The sequence below is a fragment of the Sinohyriopsis cumingii genome, chromosome 6, assembly GCF_028554795.1.
Source record: "Sinohyriopsis cumingii isolate HCF-2022 chromosome 6, ASM2855479v2, whole genome shotgun sequence".
Lineage (NCBI taxonomy): Eukaryota > Metazoa > Mollusca > Bivalvia > Unionida > Unionidae > Sinohyriopsis > Sinohyriopsis cumingii.
Genome location: NC_142966.1, coordinates 145,851,901 through 145,875,164, shown reverse-complemented (window position 1 = coordinate 145,875,164; position 23,264 = coordinate 145,851,901). Strand labels below are relative to the sequence as shown.

Genomic DNA, 23,264 nt, shown 5'->3' with positions numbered 1-23,264 from the left:
TGATAACAGGTTACATTACCTGTTTCTGATAGAGTAGCTCTTGTAAAACACTGTTCAAATTTTCCCAAGTTACATCTTGATCATTTATAGACTTCAACCAGTCACCTACAATGGAAAATATTAATACTATAACAGATATAAGACATAACATTAGAATATAAAATACTAATAACAGATATGGCATAGTATTAAAATGGACAGTATAAATAACAGATATAAGACATAAAAATATTAAAATGGCAGATATTAAACACAGATATAAGATATTAATGTCAAAGTCAATTCTCTACAGCTCTACAAGACTTTCAGACCTTGGCTTAATGATATTGGTAAAAACTGTGACATTTTTTTTGTACATGTAGATGATCTTAATATCTAAATCTGATCTCTGAAAGAAATGCTAAGCAATACTCTGAGTCTGATTTCCAAGTAAATTTTGAGCATTGTGTATCACTTCATTTGTGTATCATTTATCTGTGAAATATTTATCTCACTTTGATTGCAATTTCAAAATTTAAAAATGTGATAAATAAACAAGTATCATGAAACTACTGGCAACCAAAAAGAAAATATCCCTCCATTATGTTATCATTGTTAATCTTTTGGGTTTAACACCATTTTTCAGCGCATGATAGGCTATACATGGCAGCTGGTATTAATTGTGGAGGAAAAATGTGGGAAAGCTTCTTTAAGAATGACTGATGCAAGGGACCTCCATTAAGTACAATTTTTTTTGTTGATGACATAAATGTACATAAAATAGTATTATATAAGTTTGCAATATATGGTTTATCTCCAGATGGGTGTCTGAAGGAGTAGCTGCATAGGTTTCGAACATTCCAATGTGCATATGAGATGAAAAGTTGGACATGGAGAACAGAATGCTGATAGAGACGTGAAACTGATGGCGGTGCAAATACCTACCAACACAAACATTTGACTGTCTTGCAGCTATCCCTATTGGAACAAGTCCTCTTACTCTAACACGCTGATCTTTCCTCTTACCCCTCCTGCCACTGCCAAACCCATTGTGGTGGAAATAACCTGGTATGACTCCTAGAATTTTCTCACAAAGCTCAACAGCAGAGCAGCCCTCATTTTTATTCCTCAATGATTTCAATTTCATCACAAAGGTTCTCTCATCCTCCATCTCTGCTGTGTCTCTTTCTTTTCTCTTATCACACTTACACTTTGTCCTGTCTTCAAGCTCAACAGAAACCCTTGATCGAGTCCTAGATTTATTCGAATTTGAAAATCTCTCACCACTTTTATCACAAAAGACTTCTGCCACATCTCTCTTTAGAACATTAACACAGTTTTGGTTCAGTTTGGTTCCAAATATTCTGCTAATGTCATCATGAATTAAATTAATATCATCCGTTACATCCGATTCTATTCTACCACTCTTACTTCTAAAAAGATCATCAACACATTCTTCTATAGTTTTATAGTCACAAATAGCAGAGTTAAATAAATCATTGATCTGTTTAGAACAATCCACAAAAGTTTCAAGCTTATCTGATTTGATACTGATTGGGTTTTGACAGTGAAATGTGTTTTCTTCTTCTTTCTTAGTGGAAATCTGGTCTGAGTCAGTACTATAGCCGGTGTCATCAGTAGCACAATCACTGCAAGTGCAGAAACAGTCTTTTTCCAAGTGACATATGGATTCCTGGCTCACATCATGTATATTCTCTTCGATCTCCAGAAAAAAAATTTGTCCTCTTTCATTCACCTTTGCATTCCATGGGGAAGATTCCCTGAGACCACTGGAAAAATATGGAAAGAAAATCATTATGATATTAATGATGATGTAGCATGGTGATACAATAAGAAAAATACTTGTATACTAAATATTTTACTGTTCTCATCCAAGTGCATGGTCCCTTCCATATGAGATAAAAGCAATTTTATAAAATGGAGCATCTTACAAAATATGACTTGATGTAATGGGTAAACAAAATGGTAAATACTGAAACTAGTTTGGAGGTTGAGGTAGTAGTTATACATGGCAGCCAGTATTCTTCCTCCACCACTAACACTGGCCGCCATGCATAGCCTATCGTGTGCTGAAAAATGGCGTTAAACCCCACAACAACAACAATTATTTGAATGTATAGCATACATGCATGATGAACCACAAGGAATACAATGAGATGCATTATTATTTCTCGAGTCTGCTTAGTAAGAATAACATAGCTTCATTTATTGATATAATGTGTGTGTGTGATTTGGATTTTAAAAAATAGCTTTAACATATCACTATGATGTCTGCAGTGTGACAGTGTATAGCAATGTCTAGCACTGGGGTATCATGCAGCAGACATGTAGCATAATGTCCCACCTAATTATCCTGACACCAGGCCGACCAGGCCTAACATTAACCTCTTAATGCTGAATGCCTAGATGTTAGTACCACTTTTATAAGTCTGTGGTATGACTTGGCTGGGGATCGAACTCACAGCCTCCTGCATCCAAGGTGGACAATCTAAACATTTGGCCACTGGAGTAGCAAATTGATATAATACAAAATAAGTTATGTGATCTACGCTAGAAAATGTTCTGCTGTACCTCAGCTTTAGACTTAGAAAATGACACAGATTATTTGAGAGAATGACAATTTTTAAATGCACTGAATTTGTTTACACTGTATTCAAGGCAGCCCTCTCTCCAATGGCTGTTCATATCATAAACAAAGTGATTTTCATGAAAAAGGTTATTTTGTTTGTTATTTATTGGATGAATCTATCATAAAGCACCAGCCAGTAAGTAATATTTTTACTTTCAAGTCAATCACTAAGCTTGTTAACAATGCTCAACCAGAAATGTGTCAAGCTTTAAAGTAACTTTTAGCATAGATGTTTCACAATAAGCATTACTTTAAAATGATTTTTTTTTGTTGAAGAAAAAAATGATTTTTGGACTTGTAATATGGCAAGGTTGAATTGTGATTTTTACATGTAAAATTGGTTTCTAGTGTTATATAAAACAACTCCTATAGCAATTGTCTTCTCCCCATTAATCTTTCCATGCAGCACATACAGGTCTATCACAGAAGCACAAAGTTACGACATGTTTACAAAAGCTCTTTTACACTATAGGCTTTCTTTTTTTAAAAGAAATACATCTTTCTTTATAATTAAAGCTTACTTGTATGCAAAAATGAGAGAGAGAGAGAGAGAGAGAGAGAGAGAGAAGAGAGAGAGAGAGAGAGAGAGAGAGAAAGAGAGAGAGAGAGAGAGAGAGAGAGAGGTTATGCACCATAACTTTTGATCAACATTACAAGCAGCTTTTATAGTAAACCCAGAAAGAGTCATTGATCATTATAGACTATGACTATAAGTTAAGCCTTGGTTCCAAAAGATTCAGTGCAATCTGGACAATTATGGACATAATTTCAGCAATTTCAAATTGTTAGTCTAATTGCTAAACCCTAAAAAAATATGCATTTTGTACATGTTATTTGGAAAAAGAATGTTCTATTTGTATTCAGGTCAACTTCATATATGGTTAATTGAGTCAAAATGTAATGAATTAGTAACTAAACTGATCAACTGTCTCTGCATCAACTAAAAATAATACATACAAGTTTTTCTCCTACACAAAAATAATTAAATGATTATGCTACGTCTTCAGTTTCATTGGTCCATTCAGTAATATTAAACTTGTCAGATAACAAAACCAGCAAGCCTATCTATATTTGTTAAGCTGTTGGTTACAGATTGCAGTATCACATGCTTCACAGATTCTGCATAAAAACAGTAGGCCTATGGTAAAAGTAGACACCTGCATTGCTCCTGAGAAAATATCTCACAAGGACATGTACATTTGTTGTTGCAAGTACTAAACAGAGGCTGGACTAGTAGAGATTGTATTTTGAGACAGTGATAATTGGGGGAATAAAACTTAATCCATCCACTATGTGCTATGATGAAAACCAAATCTGATCCATTATGGAAACAGCAAGAACAGATTAATTTCCACCATGGCAGTTAGGATTTTCCATAATCCATGATGCATATAATATGTTTGATTGTTTAAGTGTTATTTTATTGTTTAAAGTCATTAAACAGCTCTCATGAACTTATGTTTCTTATTATATAATGCACGTCTGACTCTACAAAAACATGTTTGTGTCAAAGCTATGATGTATGTCTGTAATGGGAGGAAAACCACAGTGAAAAAAAGTAAAGCTCTAAGTAGCTATTTACAATTGCAATTATTAATTATTATTAAAATTTGATTCACCATCTTTTCTAAAGATGTATTTACATATTCTTGGCAAAGAATGTAAAAAGTATCAATAATCTGTTATTATGAAACATTTTGAAGTACTATACTATCTGCCAAACACCCTGACAGTTTGTCAGATTTTAAAAGCAAATGGATTATTTTTCCCTTTCTATATTTTCCCTATTTTTGGGGGGAGTGGGGGCAGGGATAACTGACTACAAATTACAAATACTGGATGCAGATGACAGTGTTTGCCTTCTATGTATATCATTATATCCAGGAAATGGACAAATGACCATGAGTAGGCTCAATGTTACACTGAAAACTTCAGTCTCATATTGGATACAATAGTGTCACAGGAAAACAATAGACTTCTGTGAGGTGCGTCAAAATGGGAGACATACTACATGATCCTTATGACAAGGGGTTGACTGGATGAAAGCATGTAAAGAAGAGTATCAGGGAATATATCAGTTATTTCTTAACCAAACTTTGCTAAAGTAACTAATGTTTCCAAAGTAATGAGTTATCACTATGAAAAAAGTATATTTCTGAAAAGGTGAAAGTAAGTGCTTAAGTGCATTAAATCTGGGTAGTCCAGGATACTTTAAAAAAAAAAACATACCCAAAAGAAAGTCATATAACATTATCCAAAATCTCACTTAATGTAAAATGTTATGACAACATGAAATCAAATGTGTACTTGATGTCAGGAAAGACATTCTCTATATCAATTTATTTGCATGACATAAGTGGTTCTTGGAATCCACAAGTATCACTGTAACAGGATATAGTAACATACTATAATCTAGACTGAATATAGCTTCCTCTTTCTTTGTACCCCCTTCTAATTTTTAAAGAAAAAGCACAAATGAGATAAATGATGCACAGAATTTAGTCAGTTCATTTATTGATTTATAATTTCAAACCTAATTATAACCAGGAGGGACCCTAACACAGTTATCGTCTGCATGTTTCATTCCAGACAGAAGGTTTCATTGTAAAGGACAACCTAGTACTAATATTAGTACTCCTACTCGTTCCTCGTGGACGGGGTGCTAACATGAGCATATATGTGTCAATGGAGCAAGCCGGATGAGATTCACACCCAGCACTCTTTCAGCCTAATATCAACAATCTGAACATATTCCTTGCATATAATGCTATAAATTCAGTAGTCCTCTTATTTAATGCCGGAAAAATCGCAAATCATTGTAGAAATAGTTGTAAAATCTCGATTACCTTTTTTTATCTGATATTTTTGTTTAGATCCGCTATATTAGTTCAAATAATGAAATCTTATGTTCTCAGCCTCGTTTGTTTGTGTGCCATATAAGGGCATTGAGGCCTTATTTGGAAACGTAAAAACAAATCATAGTAAAAATATGGCGCAGCTTGAGTCAGAAATTCTGCGCACTAAAAGTAAATACGGTTTCTCTGCAACTTTGAAATTTCACCAAGAAGCCATTATTTGCCACCTGAATGATAATAACATAGCACAGAATATCCAAAAATGGCCTGGCAAGCCTTACATAGAAAAGGGTCATGGCGAGAATCTCGCATTATCTGTCATGGCAGACACAGTGAGGTTAGGGTAACCATGCCAATTCATTTTATTGTGTAAGGGCATAATAAATTCAAAATAAGCCAAACTTCTTTCACAACATGATTATACTTAAGTAGTAGATTTCTACACTGTTTGTTTTTCCGGAGGTCAGTGATGATTTTTTTGGCTCCATTACATGATATGTTATCAGTTCATAGCTTCAACCACAACAAATCAAGTTGAGGCTATGACACTGTAGCTAAAGACAACCCTGTTTGCCAGTCATTTCCAGTTCCTGGATAAGTCCATTTTCAGAGAAGGGGTGTTTACACAACTACACATGTATCTACACAGAAGGAAAATAATGTCATCTGCTTCCATTATTTACAATGTCCAATCGCGCAAAGAAAAAGAATGACAACAACAAATTTGCCTTTCACAAGGATTTAGCAAGCAGTGTAATTTCTATGTACATATGTGCAAAGGGATTTAACTCTAAACTCTCAACATTATGGTAATGTACGGAATTATCCGGTAGTTACTGAATATGATGAACTACGTCACAATGTTGTCTGAGGAAATCAACTCACCCATAGTGTGCGCAACAAGGCGCCGTGTTAGTATGGAAAGCCCGTTAAGCATGAAAGGCGCAGCGAGTGCCAGTGTTAGCGCCAACCTGGCCACAGTCAGGCTAGAAATTATGAATCAATTAATGAATTGATTAAGTTCTGTGCACTGTTTATCACATTAAAGATTTCCGTTACTGAAATTGGTGGAGAGGGAGTACAAACACATGGCGAGTTATATTCAGACTATTAGTCACTTAGCTAGACTGGTGTATTAAATGATAAAACGTCATCATCTTGCTCCAAATCCAAGTCAAATGTGATACATCTATCCTTCGTAGTAATCGGATTTATCATACATGGTAGAAGCGTCACTTACATCAAATAATTCAGTGAAAAGAACCGCCGTGTTGCCACTGAAGCTTTCAACTTCCTGTTAGTTTGTCATCCGGGCATTTACCGATGTCACAGCCTAATAAGCACCATACTGTCCCGAACCCGGTAGAAGTAGGACATGCTGAGACAGGGTAGTCTACAAAGCTTTATTTACCGTATTTCTAACGTTATTTCGTGCGCTGATTTTTTAAAATCATTTATCTGCATTATTAAATGAATATGTTATACTTATGTCACCAGTCTGAATCCTGATTTTATTTTTTTTAAATTTAATTATTTTTTTATGCTTTTCTAATTTCATGTTGTTTGTTTTTGTAATAATATTATTGTTTTTTATCTTATAGGTGTTGTCTAATGCTGTAAAGCGCTTAGAGCTTCTAAAGATTCAATGTGTATTGAAATTTCAATATCAGTTTTAACTAACCTCTTGATCCTATAATCTGCTAGGGATACGAATAATCGGCTTTACCGAAAGAATGTATGCAGGATGTTAAAAGACATGTCACCTTAAATTTAAAAAATGGGAGCCATGCTGCAGTATAAGCAGTATCGCATTATACAGAATCGTGTTATAACGGGATTAGTTTGTCGTTGTTTTAGGGTTTAACGCCATTTTTCAGCACACGATAGGCCATACATAGCGGCCAGTATTAATGGTGGAGGAAGAACCAGGGAAAACCCCGGAAAGAACCACCGACCCATGAGAAGCTACTGGCAAGCTTTCTCACATACCCACATTGGCTGAATCCGAGACTCGAACCCACGCAGACAGAGGTGAGATGGCAATGATCTGTAACGGAGAGCGCTTAAGACCACTCGGCCACTCGGGGCTCTTATATATATATATATATATATATATATATATATATATATATATATATATATATATATATATATATATATATGGCTTAATCGACAACATATACTCAAAATAGGTTGAGTCTTAATTTCAAGTTCCCGGATGAGTACTTGTATGTCCATTATGATACCCAATACCCCCTGTGACACTGTTTAAACTTCGCAACATTCGAACAAAGATCCATTTTCATTCAAAACAAGTTTCCTTTTACATCAATAGGCACTGAGTTTATTTTCTGTCGCTACTGGCCAAAATTCTGTAATGGGATTTCGATATCCATATTACATGCCAATATTTAATATACGATGGTTTGTTCGTATGGGTACCTTTTAATTGTTGGCAAAATAATGAAGCTATTAAGTCGTCAATTTTGTGGAATTTAATTCCGCAAGGTTTAATAACTTGTCCCCATTGTTGAACTAACTAACTGACAACTAAATAGGCCAGAATATCAATACAATACACTCACTTATTATAATGACATTCTGGTACCAATACAGACACGGTAAAGAAAGTAAAGACACTTTTATGTTTTTACATACAGATTTTTTTTAAATCACGGAATAATATCTCTATTTACCTTTTGCAAAACCGATACAGAAGTTATTCACTAATTCACCAATATAGATAGGGTGCGGGCTGCTTTAGGATTAATATAACAAGTGTCAATTTTCCATATACGCACTCATGTCCATAACCAAACATACGGTTCTCTGAGTTTTGAGAATTTCATAGCATTCAGAAAAAGAATAGCATGCAAACCTACATGAAAATATTCGGTAAATTCTTAAATTGTAATTTCTTCTAATGATCGGGGGTGGGGATGGACACCTCACAAAATTTACTTATTCTTACGTTGTACCATTTTTTTTATAATCCCATAACAAACTTGGTCAAAGCATCTTACCCCCCCCCCCATGCTAACTCGTGGAGCATTATCAGATCTGCTCGCTCTCTCTGCTTGTTTCTTGAGCGGTGGCAGAAGTCTGTGATGTAAAGAAATAAATATCAATATTGAGACTGTAGGTCTTGCGACATGGAAACATGTTAGTCGATGGCCTTTATATTAACAGTTCAAAACGATGGGAATTCCACTTCGGGAAGTGAATAGTCGGTCCATACTTTACTTCGTTAAGTTTCCTTCGTTTCGTTCAAATAATGTTAAATTTTCTGAATTAATCCAGTAACAAAACCATTCAAGGACATGTTTCGAGTTTATATTATTACAGTAGAAATAATGACATTGACCAAAGTCAAGAAGAACGCCAAGTTGGTTACTTCGATTCATCCGCGTCTAAAGTTTGCGCTCGTAATCCTTGAACGATATTTACTTTTTAAAAAAATTATATTAATATGAAAAATGATAATTGATGAGTTTTCAGAAAGAAGTGTTACAATTAGAATAATAAAGACAGAGAACCGAGCACCAGTTCCCCATCTGCCATCTATTAGCAAGACAGAAAATAACGTCTATACAGTGAATACACAAGTGTAATATCCCCAATTGTTAGCGCCCTCAGACGTTATCGTTAAACCAGAGTGCAGTGTTTCAGCCAACCAATAAGATACAGAGATTGCAGCGATGATGCAAATGTGTCAATCCAGTCAACAACTTAATGTGTGGTAGCTGACGATAGAACGTAAGAGAGCAGTGTTAAGAACTCCAAAACTTCGTAATTTCAAAACATAGCTCTTAAATGTAACGATTCAGTTAATTTTAAATACAAGTTTCCATACGAATTATACGGCTAATTTCGAAACTGCATATTGTCCTCCAGACTGTCTAATTTCAAAGTTGAGTCAACAAAAACCTATTTCTAGATCTGAACCCATTATTATCGCAACTACTGTACATTACTTCAATTAATTTTTTATCCTTTCATGTCACCAAGTACATTTAGTGAAACGGATAAATAGAAATGGGTGAGCCTAGTACCAAAATATGGAACACCTCTTTTAAAGTTCATCGATACGTTCCCAGTCACTCAAGGGCATATTTTAATAATAGTATTCGGTTATTTAATTATTAAAAAAATTATGTTAACGGTTCGCATTTTCCTCAAATACATATATGTCTATGTCTGTGTGAGTGTATTTGTATGAGAGTATCTGTGTGTGTTCCACTTCAGATTGCGATAAATCGTCGTTTCGAAGCTGCCCAGCTCATTTTCGGTATCAGGTAAGGTCGCAAAACTACAGCGTCGTTCCGCAACGTTACTGTCCTATAACGGTAAAGGACCATATCGCTATTTTTCGCCCTGGTGGTGGTGACGGTGGTGTGTGTGTATGTGTGATGACACGGACATTGATAACGGCGCAAAGACAAAAGTTTCACAACGTTTCGAGATAAACAAGTTCCTCTTGTAGGGAAGAAACAACTTATATCCACAAAACAAAACACTAAACACAAAAGCTAATATAAATTCATGGCTCCTGCATTAAACTAAAGTGAAATATATTTTAAAAAATGGGGGGAAATGATAAATGGTCTTAAAACGGCTAATTGTTTGGGTTTTGTGGGGTTTAAAGCCATTTTCCAGCAATTCCTGACAGCCTTTATATTTGGTGGAATAGAACCAGGGAATAGCTACTGACCCACGGTAAACTGTCAAGCGTTCGCACATACTCACGTTTGTTGAGCCGAGATTCGAACCCATGCGGATATATAGAGTGGCCATTCGTCTGTTTGTTTTATTTATATAAAACCGAATAACCCGGTGTACAGCGAATCTGTTCCCTTTTTAACGTGATAATTTTTTACGCGTGTGCATATGATTGCCCATTGTAGTGAATTCCGTCAGTGGGTACACTATCGACTCATTCGATTTGAGAACTGATCTGTAAAGGCGAACGCCCTAGACCACTCGGCAACCCGGGGGCCCCTTAAGACGGGTACACTACATGTGTGTGTGTGTGTTAATATAAGGATATAACGTTCATTGCATATCTAATACCCACAATGCAACAGAATCACGTCTTTGTACTTAAAGCTGTATATTATTTCAACACACAATAATCATTTTCCTGTTAGGTGAATGATAAAGTCAGCTGAAAGTATTTTTAGCTGAGTATTGCTGTGAAATAAAATGGGCAGCATCTTAAAAGGTGAGAATTAAGCTACTGCCTCAAAATAAGGCCCACATATTAACCTTTGCATGTACCTGAGATAAAAACTGTGGAGCTAAATCGGGCTCTTTTTCTATATTTGTCTACCACCGTGGTCCCATAGCGTTCTATTACAATTAAAATAAAAGGTATAATACTGTATATTAAAGGAGAAATGAACCATATTAATATATTTACTGCAATAAGGTTTTCAAGGGAAAATCTTATCGTTTGAAAACAAATTCAATGAATGCGGACAAAGTGGAAGTGGGTTATCGATCTCATCAAGTGTGCTTTTAGGTCGAACAAAATGGGAAGGGACAACTTTTAATATAAAATGAGAGGAATATATATTTACATGCTCATAACCCAATTGATGTGAAGGGCATACATGTCAATGCTTTAGCATTGGTGATGACATTATAATTACCCTGATATTGGGTACAATCAAGCTTATCTGACTAATTAGTACTGATAATAAGCTAAGAAGATCGCTCACTTTGAAGTGGGGATATATTACACAGATATTTCAGATCACATATTTCATTTGAGTTACATGAACAATTATATCAAAATGTGGTACAGTATACTACCCAAGAAAGGCTTGTTTTTACACCGTTGTATCAATTATGTATTATACCGAAAAGTATCAATGAGGAGAAAATGTATATCGCCAGAGTGGGATATCCCTATCGGGACTCTCTTTTTACAGTTAAAATTTATATCGCCACAGTGGGATATCCCTATTGGGACTCTCCTTTTACAGTTAAAATGTATATCGTCACAGTGGGATATCCCTATTGGGACTCTCTTTTTACAGTTAAAATGTATATCGCCACAGTGGGATATCCCTATTGGTACTCTCCTTTTACAGTTAAAATTTATATCGCCGCAGCGGGATATCCCTATTGGGACTCTCTTTTTACAGTTAAAAATATATTTGACCAAACGGATGTTATTGAAACTTATATTTCCAAATTTAGGACTATTTTATTTTTTTGTTTACTTTCTCTCCCTCTTCCTTGCTTCCTTTCTCTATCACGACACATACTTAACTGGTTGAAAAATGTAAGATCTGTACATGTATGTAAGTAACGAGGAGGGCCATCAAACTGTCTAAAAACGAACCGCAAGCAACAAAAAGTAGTTTTAAAGTAATAACTTTCCACATGAATCGTGCAAACTGTCACGTGATCTGTGTCTAACTGATATTAGGTGTCACTTATATTATACAGGTGTCACCTGTATATAATACCCGTTGCTCTCTACGACAACCAGCATAATTTGTTTTTGTTTGTTTTTGGGATGAGGTGGAGTGGGGGTGGACTCTTAGTTAAATAACTTTCATCAAACTCACAATTGTATCTGAAAACGATGGATGAACCAAGGACAGATGAGTGTTGATTGCAAAGTGAAATTAAGTGACAATCGAAATTAGGGCGCAGTTTCTGAGCAACTAGACTACAAGGTTTTCGAGACTACAAAATAGTCACGTTTGGATGCAAAAATAAACAAAATTTAAAAAAATTAAACTCCTTTTCGGTAAACTCACACTCAGTAAAATCTGTTGTTTCAAGGTGTTTCACACAGAAGCTTGCCGAATACGACCGTAGCGTGACGATTTTACAGTAACCTCACCTAAGAATATATTCAATGTAAGAATAAATGTATTAACGAAAATTAAAATGTCTTCATTTCCTTGTGAACAGTCATTTGTTTGACAGCCTAAAATATTTTATGTAGGAGCTAATTTTTAACACTTTTGTAAAATGTAGGAATATTTTTATCAATGTAGCCGTTATTTACATTGGCAATGAATGACTATAAATCGATGGAAATGGACGGACTTGCCTTCAAAATAATATAATTAAAAAAATCTGTTTTTTAGTAGACATTAATTAGAAATTTTGTATGAAATGAGCACGCCAGTGCACAATCCTTATCGAAATTGACGACCTTAAAAGCCCGTCGTCCAACAAATAATAATCAAATGCATATACTTACAGAAGATATATTTTTTTGTTACTTTTGAGGTTTGTGGCTAATTTTAATTATATAATTATTACCTGCTAATATTGCACTGTTTTCGTTCCCTGGACTCATAGACCCTCATCAAAGCTACATGGTTTAGTGTTAGAAGATTTTATCATTGAAAAGAATAGATCCCAGTTTGACTCCATGGTCTCAGCAGGTAAGTTAGTTTACACCCCTCTCAACACCCCCCCCCCCCCAAACATTTTAATAGGAATAATGTATTACCTATTATTACTGCACTGCTGAATTTACCAGTTAGGAAGGATGCTATTAACCGCAACAGACTTGGTAAATATATACCATACTTACCATTATGGTAGGAGTGTACACTGTTGAAGGTTGGGCCACTTGTCGCAACAATCGATTAAATGCTTTCGCTCTGGTGCCCCTGAGATCAAAGGTAAAATTAGGCGAAGGTAGTAAGAGACCGTCAGAATGTGGCTCTTATAACATCATCCAGAGATGAGTGGTTTAAACAGGCTCAATAAGTAGCAATAACACAAATCCACTGGTTTTAATAATTATAAAAGTAACTTTCCTCTCAAAGAGGGACTGATAAGCTCCCCCAAGAGAGTGATGACAATCCACCAGGAAACAGTAGATGTCTAAATATCCGGTGAACCCTTAATAGGTAAGAAGAGACACTTCCGAACCCCCTCTCCACCTCAGAGTAAGCCAAAATAAAACCTTAGGACCTTATCTGGGCAAAAGAATCTAGCTTGAGCATCGCCTTTACAGATACACCTAAGAATCGGAATCTCATTAGGAAGTGGAGCTACGGAAGGCAACTGATTCTTAGAATCAAGGGTGCGTATTTCAGCTACACGACACGGATTATATCAAAAAAGAGAAACCAGCTCACAATTATGGCTGCCATATAAACAACCCTTTTAACAGACAAGGCATGAAACTCGCTCATTGCCCTTGCAGACATTACTGAGAGTAGGAAAAGTCTTATGGATAATGCTTTCGAAGGAAACTTAATCAACGGTTCATAAGGGGCGTTTGACAATGCCCGAAGAACGCACAAGAGATTCCATCCAGACAGTAGTGAGAGAGGAACCTATCTCTGAAGCTCAAGATACCCAATGAGATCAGAAATGGGGGGGGGGTCTATCACAGTGACGACACCCATAGTGAACGTACGTGTGTTTTGAAGGGAGGCGATAAAGCTCTTAATAATGAACACCATACAATCCCTTGCTTCGAACAGAAAAAGAAGAAAATCTGAAACTGCGCTCAAAGCGGGACTGCTAGGATCTACGCGTTTCCTGCTGAACCAATCACAGAAGATTCTCCACTTTGCACCGTAGACCTTGGAACTGAACTCCCTTATAGCCTGGTCATGCATCTTGTAGTCTTGCTCGAAAACTGGTCTTGGCGGATTGATCGCTCAATATGAACTATGCGCGATAGTGGGAAATCTGCTGGCTGTTGTGGAGCAAAGACACCCTGTGCTGCGACAATAATTTCATCTTCTGTGGTAATCGCCTGGGTTTGTCTATCAACAATTCGAAAAGGTCGCTGAATCACAACCTTTTGAAAAGCAGTGCGTTCCCAGGATGAGCAATGAAGTGGGAGTTCTGACTTGGTGGGAAAGCGTACGCGAACAGACGATTCCTGTTTAGAGTTAAGGCGCACACTGTCCATGCTCTCTGCTGTTGGACAGGGGAGATATAACGGGGACTTTTGTTGTTCATTATCGTCGCGAATAAGTCAATCAAGGGTCTTACCACCACAGTTGGAAAAGTGACCCTGCTACAGACTGGTACAGAAACCATTCATTGAGGCAAAAAGACTTTTTCTGGACAGACTGTCCGCAAAGATATTTGAGTTGCTGAGAATATGGTGGATTCAGAGTGTGATCTCCTAAAAGGGTCTCCAACGGACGAGGTTCCAAAATTCCACGCAAGGTATTATCCAAGGCGATGATCACGCAGTGACTTGTTATGAAATTGACACATTTCTCTGTATCTAGAAACACTACATGTATTCAAAATTGTTTATATGAAGGATCGCTTCTTCCCGGGACGAAAACCTCTGAAGCATTATGTCATCTACCTGCAGGCGAGTGTCCAACCCAATTTTATGCGTTGGTTTAAAGAAAGGGATGGGGTTGGGTTGTGAATTGCAGCTCAGGTCAGAAACCGGTCCCGTTTTAGCCACCAACTATGGTGGTGAACATCAAATCCTAGAGTGATCGGAGCAGAATAGAGGATCTTAATGTAGTCTCAATTTTGTTCTAAGCAGGAACCAGAGAGGGGGAAAGTAACGTTTTTATAGGGATCCAAGACCGCCGCTCAGTTTCTAGTGCCCAAGAGTGAGAGTTAAAGATGGGTCGACAACTAGTTGTTGGCGAGAGGAGTAGTTATGAGCGAACTTACAAAAGGAAGATGATAGTAACCCAAGCACTGTTACGATAAAAGGTGGATGCAATTAAGTAAAGTACATTTACCTAGCAAGGCACACAAATCTAATTTAACAAAAGAAGGCAAAGATAACGCTCATTTTTTTCAAGACTGAGGATACTAAGATTCGATCGAAAGCGAAAGATAGGTTTAATGCCAAAATAAGTTTTGAAACCGAGAAAGAACGTAATTTTTTCGACGAGCGATCGTGCGCGCATCTAACCGGTATTTCGTCCAAAGAAAAGACGATATTGTCCCTTATGTGGACTGTGACACTGGCTTCCAACTGGGATCTTGTTCTTTTCAGCTATAAAACATTTTCGTACTGATTGAACGTAAGAATCGAGCAGCTTGGATGAGGGAACGTGAATCCCGAAATGGATAGAAATGCAATAGTAGCACTGCTGCTAGGACAATTAATGTTTAAAAATACCATAGCCTGTTCGTTGACAACTTCTTTTATTCTACGAGTCAGTGAATGAGTGATTGACACTGCTTGTGTTGTTTTCTCGTGGTTTATAAACGTCAATGCTGGTCGAGTTTGCAGACCTGGGAGATCCTACTGCTATTTATCTAGTCCCATAATATACATATGAAGGACTTTAAAAGAGTCTAAGAAACGGGAAATATTTACCTAACATTTCATTTTTTGTCATTTTATAATGACTTCAGTTCACCAACCAATTTCCTTTTCTTCTCGATTAAATGAAAGGTAAAGATCTGTTAAGAATTGTTGAACCCAAATTTATTTCTCACAGCCATTGACCGTTTGATCAATCGAGCCATTGTTGCGTCTGGCTCGATCCGAAAGTACCATTATAATAGTTCCACGTGCTTCTGTTTGCCGAACATTGAGTTTGTCTCATATGACGTTTCTTTGATTGTACCACGGCTTCCGACAAATTTAAACAGCGCTGAAACGAATATCAGCTTTGCCTGTTCGAATATTCTTGAAATGTTAAAGGTTTGACTTCACTTTTCAGTGCATGATAGGCTTATCCATGCCGCCCAGAATATCTTATGGAAGAAGAACCCGGAATACCCCAGCTAGGCTACTGGTAAGCTTTCTTACATACCCATGTTGGCTGAGCATGAGACTCTAATCTTTCGATTACTTCTGTAGAATGTGGGGACAATAAATTATTTATTCACTTGTAGATCGTACAGGTCGCCTTTCGACGCAACGTGCGAATAGTGCAAAAATACTGAAGACAATTCAAGCACACAGTCGATGATTCAGTTATTTCTTAATGTAAACGTGTACAATTCAAAGTTAGACCGAAATCAGAACTACAAATATATATTTCCATGGGAAGTGTTGACTGCTTGTCGTACTTTAATATGACTTTTTATTATATGCTTATGTGTAAAATAGAGAAAATTATCTATTCCTATATTTTCACGTGAAAAATATATCCTTATATTCAAGGGCACCAGAGTGGCAATTAATAGAAATGGCAATATTGTTACCAATGTCATTTTTCAGAATGTTGACGCTATGGTTACCCTAAACATGGGTGCAATTATAATTACAGGTCATTTGGCAGGTTTATTGTTGTGCTCTTTAAAATAATTCATCGTTGTATAGTTATACCTTGTTTGCTTCTTTTGCAAATTGCCGTCACACAGTGCTAATACATGATCAACACGATCAACTGTTGAGACTGAATGACTGTAGGAACAGATGACCATTATAAAAACAAAACAAAAAACGAGCCCCTGTGGTTGTAGGTTTTGCTATTTGCTAGGTAATCATCGAGCCCCTGTGGTTGTAGGTTTTGCTATTTGCTAGTTAATCATCGAGCCCCTGTGGTTGTAGGTTTTGCTATTTGCTAGGTAATCATCGAGCCCCTGTGGTTGTAGGTTTTGCTATTTGCTAGGTAAAATCATCGAGCCCCTGTGGTTGTAGGTTTTGCTATTTGCTAGGTAATCATCGAGCCCCTGTGGTTGTAGGTTTTGCTATTTGCTAGGTAATCATACATCAATTATCACACTGTAACGTGGACAGAAATCAAGTAAAATATCTAGAACAAAAATGTTTCGATCAAGGAAAATAAGCATAGATACTATCTTCAGAGCATGCAAAGGAAAACTGTCATTTTGAACACTTATTTTAAACATAGCATTCGAGAAGGTTCTATTGGTTTTCTTGCTAAAATCAGTCACTGGAACAACAGTACGTATATGTGTGCGTACCACAGCTTATATCTCGATTTTATTTCAAAAGGTCATTCGCTGACAAACTGCACAGCACGAAAAATATCGTCGCAGTGAGGCGGCATATGGTCACAGTACCGCCAAAATGCCCACTGTGTACAAAATGCAACTTTAGCAAAACCCACACCATCAGAGCCGGCGCTACCATATAGGCAAACTAGGCAGCCGCCTAGGGCGCTGATTTCAGGGGGGCGCATTTTTAAAAAAAATTAATTGTTTATAAATCTTGAAATTGATATTTTCGGGGGGGGGGGGGGGGGCGCCAGAATCTAACCTTGCCTAGGGCGGCAGACAGTCTGGCCGGGTCTGGCGCCAGCCCTGCACACTATACTATTATGTGATAAAAGAAGGACCCAAAGACAAAAAGTAATTGATGAAATTAAGCGTAAAGACATATATAAGACACAGAACATCCTATACCTAGACGGAAACTTTGACAAAAAATAATTTTATACACAATTACAAACTATATAGTAGACACAATGAGAGAATGCGGACAGGTTATTAAGATTAGAAGAGACTGAACAGACAAACTCTCCGCGAAACACTTTCTCTTTATAGATAACATGGGGTTTTAAAAATGGGGAGGGACAGGGCCCTATATGGAGCAAGTACTATCAATGAAGCCACGTGGCTATATCACAAGGCGCTACGCGAAGTGAACAGGCCTGTGGAAGAGATAAGAAAATACTCCATATAGGAATATATAAACAAATACACATACATCTGGATTTACACATCGACTAGTATCCACTATTGCAAGCTCCTTTTTCTTTTCTATTTTCTTTTTTCCATTCTATTTTCAAACAACCTTTCGGAACCTTTGGCAAATAAATAAATAAAAGATAACCTGCTCGAGAGGGGATAAATACATGAAATAAATAAAGTATGGACCCCACCTCGAGCACAGTTAATCTTATCGGATAATGCGAGAGCGACACCAAATAGCACACATATAAACCAATAGGGTTTTAATTTCATAACAGTACAACGCTATCTCGCCTAAATTCAAAATAACAAAATTCTCCCAGTGGGGAGAATATAGGACAACTGGGTTCTGAATTTGACTATAATCTGCTGTCCCAACATAGAAACAAAATATAGCAATCACAACATATAGCACACACATAGCATACACGGGACATAGGTGACCATTAGCAAGGTCAACTAAAAAAGAACTAGGGAAGGAATTCCGAGAAGGTAATAGAAATCATTCTCGGATGTACAACCCTATAGAAACACTAGGGACCATTTACAAATAAAATACCCCATTAAAATTACTAAATTAAAATTTTTATTTCAAATTCTCTTTACAAAAATACACACAACGTACATTTGGGGGAAACATAAAAACATAAACAATTTCTACTCTTTGGCGGGGGGGGGGTCATCTGTCTGGTGACCACCCCCCCAAAAAAAAAAAAAATAATCGGAAGCCTACTGGAGAACTGTATGAATGAAAATGACACGACAGTCTTCCGAATTGTAGGCAAGGGTAGTATTTGAAAATATAAAATTAACAATCTTTGAGCATAAATTGTGTCACTGGTGAAGAAATGTCTGCAGTTACTAGATACTGTAAGCGACGATAATATATTTTCCCCTCGAACACAAGACGTATTCTGTATCTAAATAAATCCAACAAATTTGTGGTAAATTGAAGAAAAAAAGATGAAGGGAATTACTGTGGATCTATTACAACGAACCAGCCTAAAATCAGTATTAAGTTAGCCAACAATTTAGGTATGTTTATTATTTGTTCTTTCTGCTTTTCGTTCTGTAGCCGGATAAAAGTATTACACGGTATCCCGCAAAGACATTCAACTCAATATCGTCTAAAATGCTGGCGAGTTGTTTTGTTTAATAAGAAAACCATCATTATTTATGTGATTTGAGATAGGACCATGCATCCATGCATTGCAAATCTCTTCCTACAAAACAAAGGTTTGGTGTTCTATGGTAAAACAAATATATTAATTAGTACTGATGCAATTTTAATAAAAGGCCTTATGCGAGGAGCGTGGTCCTGGGGTAATCCGATAGTAGGATTCAAATCCGCACTGTTACGGTCACGCATACAGAACGGTAACCGTAGATTCTCTTCGACTCCTGACTCCATTACGAAAGAAAGTAAATTACCAATTGCGCGCGCGCGCGCGTGTGTGTGTAAATGGACATACAAGTTTCGTTACCAGAAAAACGGAAGAAAACATTTGTAATGGGGAAAGCATTCTATTTTAAACAATACTATCAAAATAAAACAAAGAAAAGGGAGAACCGTTCGCGTTGAACTTTCCACCTATAACGCTCCCACCCCACCCCTTATCTGTTTGAAAGAGGAATTCGGTAAACACAAGCATGTCAGACGTTAAACTACTCATTATGGGGTTAAGTTCTCATGACATATGACAGCTACTTTGATGGATGTAATAATGGGGAAAAACAGGAAGGAAAACAATTAAAAAAACCAGCAACATTCTTCTTGTTAATTGTGACACAACACAGTATAACTGCGTCACAGTGATCGTTTGGTTTAGTCTTGGGTATTTTTCCCTCCCCATTTAAAGACGCACGCGCTCAAAGACTTCATATTTGAAAATTGCAGTGATCCAGGGATAATAAGTGAAGTTATGGTTCGAGTTATTACATCCTTTTATACTGGGTATTTCCGTATCACATTCAACATTAGCGAAAAGGTTTTAATTTCAACGTCAAAATAGACTTGTATTCCGCAAGAATTGGCCACTATATAAAAGGGTGTTTGTCCGACTGTCGGAATGAATGATTAAATGATTACCACACGTATTCGTATGCATTGCGCATCCACCTGCAACGATGCAGACCGAAATGTTCCGTGTGTGTGTGTGTTCTATGCCTTAATTTAGCAAATACCGTTAATTTGGTAATATTTATTAATATAAGATTACAGTAGTATTTAACTGAACGACACCTTGACACACGTAAAGAGCCTTTTTTTTAAAAATCCGAAATTATGCACATGTATAGTTATATAGCACAGCATGATGCAAAGGTAAAATTTGCGTTGCGTTTTTATGATGTGTATATATTGTTTGCTCTTTAAATAAACTGTGTTCCATGATTGAATGTAATCCAGGAAAATTCCAAATTGCACTTAGATTGAAATTCCGATTTGTTCTAGGACAAATCGCTCGCTCGGACCGCTTCCAACTGGTATATAACATCAGTTTTTGTCAAGTAAACTCGTTTGCGATAGCATCATTTCACGCGGTAGTTAAACTCTGTTTTCTTTCTAAAGTCGATGGTGATGCTAAACGCGTGTTATACACCGTGAAATTGCGGTCATGAACAAAGCAATAAATGTATCAACAGTTTGCAACACCCCTTTTGTTATTAAACATAATATTTTTTGTTATTGAACGTAATACTCTCAGTGATTGTTACGGTAAATGATTTTTAAGGAGTATGATTCGAGGTTGGTGAAGGTAGGTAGGTTTCATAATTACACGGAGAACACTTTGAACACTCGGGCTTTATTCTGTTCATTTGTTTAGGGAAACATAGGCGTGAATAAATCATGTTCTCTGTGGAACCAACGTGTTGGTCCGAGTATTTCCATGACATTTGCATGCAAATTTCCATGACATTTTCATGCAAATTTCCATGACATTTGCATGCACATTTCCATGATAATGGAAAACGATTGGGACAATTGTGATGCGTTTTTGATCCTTGTTTGATGTCAGCAGTTTTTCTTTCTTTTTTCCCTAAGGTTTGTAGTAAGTGCATGTTGAGTTAAATTAGTCTAAAACTTGTGTGAATGTTGTTGTATGCTTTTTTGTATACTCTCGTTCAGATCAACGTATTTTCCAATACAGAAGAAAAGAATAGAGAACTGCGAACTGTCGCTTTGGTGGAATTAAACCGAATCTGTAGAAGCCTGCAGACGGAGGTTCATCCTTGATTAAAACTAACAGAACACTTGCAAATTTGCAAAATATTAATTGCATAAAAAAACTAACATATAAAGGAAGAGATTGTTTGATAATAATCGAGAATGGAGCACGAGGAAAGGGCATTACTTTAGGCTACTATTGTACATGAAAGTGATTTTGATATATTGCTTTACATGAAAAATGCATCTCAGTAACATAGCTTTAAAATAGTTGTAACGACTTATGTTTACAAGCAAAAAATATATATTATTTTTATTCTTAACTGAAGTGATCCATCTTGGTAGAGTGTAACGCACCGTCCTTACTCGCTTATTACTCGAGTCCAACTGCAAACAGCATAGACCCTGATCAGCCGTGGCGTTATATGCTGGGACCAAAAATCTGAACCACGAACATATACGGACATACCTGCTATCAATTTTATGTTAGTCAAAAATCAGTCCTTCGGCGAATTTCAATGATGTTCTTTCAAACAAAAGCTTATTTGTTTCTTTAAACTCTCTGAGAAGCTATGAACAAGTTATATTACTATTCTGACCCTTACTTTCATAAACGTTTGAACAACTCGCGTCATACGTACAGGTCAGAAACTTGTAGGAATATATATATATATATATATATATATATATATATATATATATATATATATATATATATATATATATATATATATATATATATATATAGTCTTAGTGAAGGGTCATTTCGACCTTTCTTCATTTTCTGCCCATGTCAGTGTTTAAACTTGAAAGGCTAGAATGTATGACTAAGTCAGATTCGACAGGGCCTTGCTACGCTGTCCTGAGAAAGTAAGCATTTGAGCTACCAACCATAACCGCCTGTTAGGATCCCGTGTCAATTTATCATTTTCAAAGGGAAGTTGATATGCCCCTTACTTCACAGAGTCTATGCTGTCTGAAACCTGACGGAAGAAATGACTATCTTGTGGAAAAAAATTAGAAACCGCTGCTTACGATTGGCCAGAGTAAATTAAGGCGTACACTTTAGAAGTAATGTAAATTTAAAGTGACGACCTTAATTGAAATTCTTTAGTCTAAAAATCCAGAGAGTAGTTTTACTCCGAGGAAGCCTAGAAAGAATAGTGTTTAATCGTTAAACAAGAAAAGGGGACGATGTGGCTGTCTTGTAAGAAAAGACAGGGTTCAGTGTTAGGATGCACCATTTTTGAAAGAGAGCAACATTAAGGAACATCTTTCTGGGGGAGACCGAAGACGGAAGTCCAAGGAAAAGAAGTGAAGAGTTCAGAATAAAGGACTAGGAAATCCAGGAAGGGGTGAAGCGTAGAGAATAGGAAGGCTCGAGGAGACAGGAAGACGTTGATACACGGTCACGGCAGGAAGGTGATGTAATCAGTCGTGAACATTGTGTTCTTTTCACCACTCGTTATTATAATGAAATAAATCCAAAATTAGACACTGCTCTTAAATTCTGTTGAGATAATTTAGACTGAATTTGAATTGCCGCTATTAATTTGTTTTGATTAAATTTGTTATTTTTCTTGTCTAAGATGGTTCGTATTGTATCATTTCTTTCCAATATTCTTGCTCAGTTCTCTGTTTGAATTCTATCTTTCCACTCCCACTGGGCTGTAATATCGAGGGGGGTCATCCTCTAGATAACGCCAGTCAAATCCATTTAACCACCCCTCTTACTAAGAGGGCGACGTTACAGTATGTATGTATGTACGTTTGTATGTATGTATGTATGTATGTATGAATGTATGCGTGTGTGTGTTTGTGTGTGTGTGTCTACAGCGATATGTATCAGGGATATCAATCAATCAATATATTTATGTAAGAAATATCGTACGTACAGCACTTCTGTCAAGCGATACAAGAACACGAAGACTGGAATGTAATACAATAATAATATGATTAAATTTGCAGCCTGTTTTACATTTGTATATTGCTTTGATCTTTATTTGTTTTCAATAGGCCATTATTA

The 23,264-nt window shown here is 36.5% G+C and overlaps 1 protein-coding gene across 1 annotated transcript in view; it reads right to left on the bottom strand.

Moving 5' to 3' along the window:
• The window catches only part of LOC149798207 (protein inturned-like), a 155,986-nt gene that overhangs the window by 38,319 nt on the left and 94,403 nt on the right, over positions 1 to 23,264 (bottom strand). The window contains exons 3-5 of the mRNA XM_089960852.1: positions 6,725 to 6,787; positions 925 to 1,769; positions 20 to 105 (exon numbers count right to left, since the gene is read on the bottom strand). Of these exons, the coding sequence (XP_089816978.1) occupies positions 20 to 105; positions 925 to 1,769; positions 6,725 to 6,787 (994 nt within the window). The remainder of the gene's footprint in view (positions 1 to 19; positions 106 to 924; positions 1,770 to 6,724; positions 6,788 to 23,264) is intronic.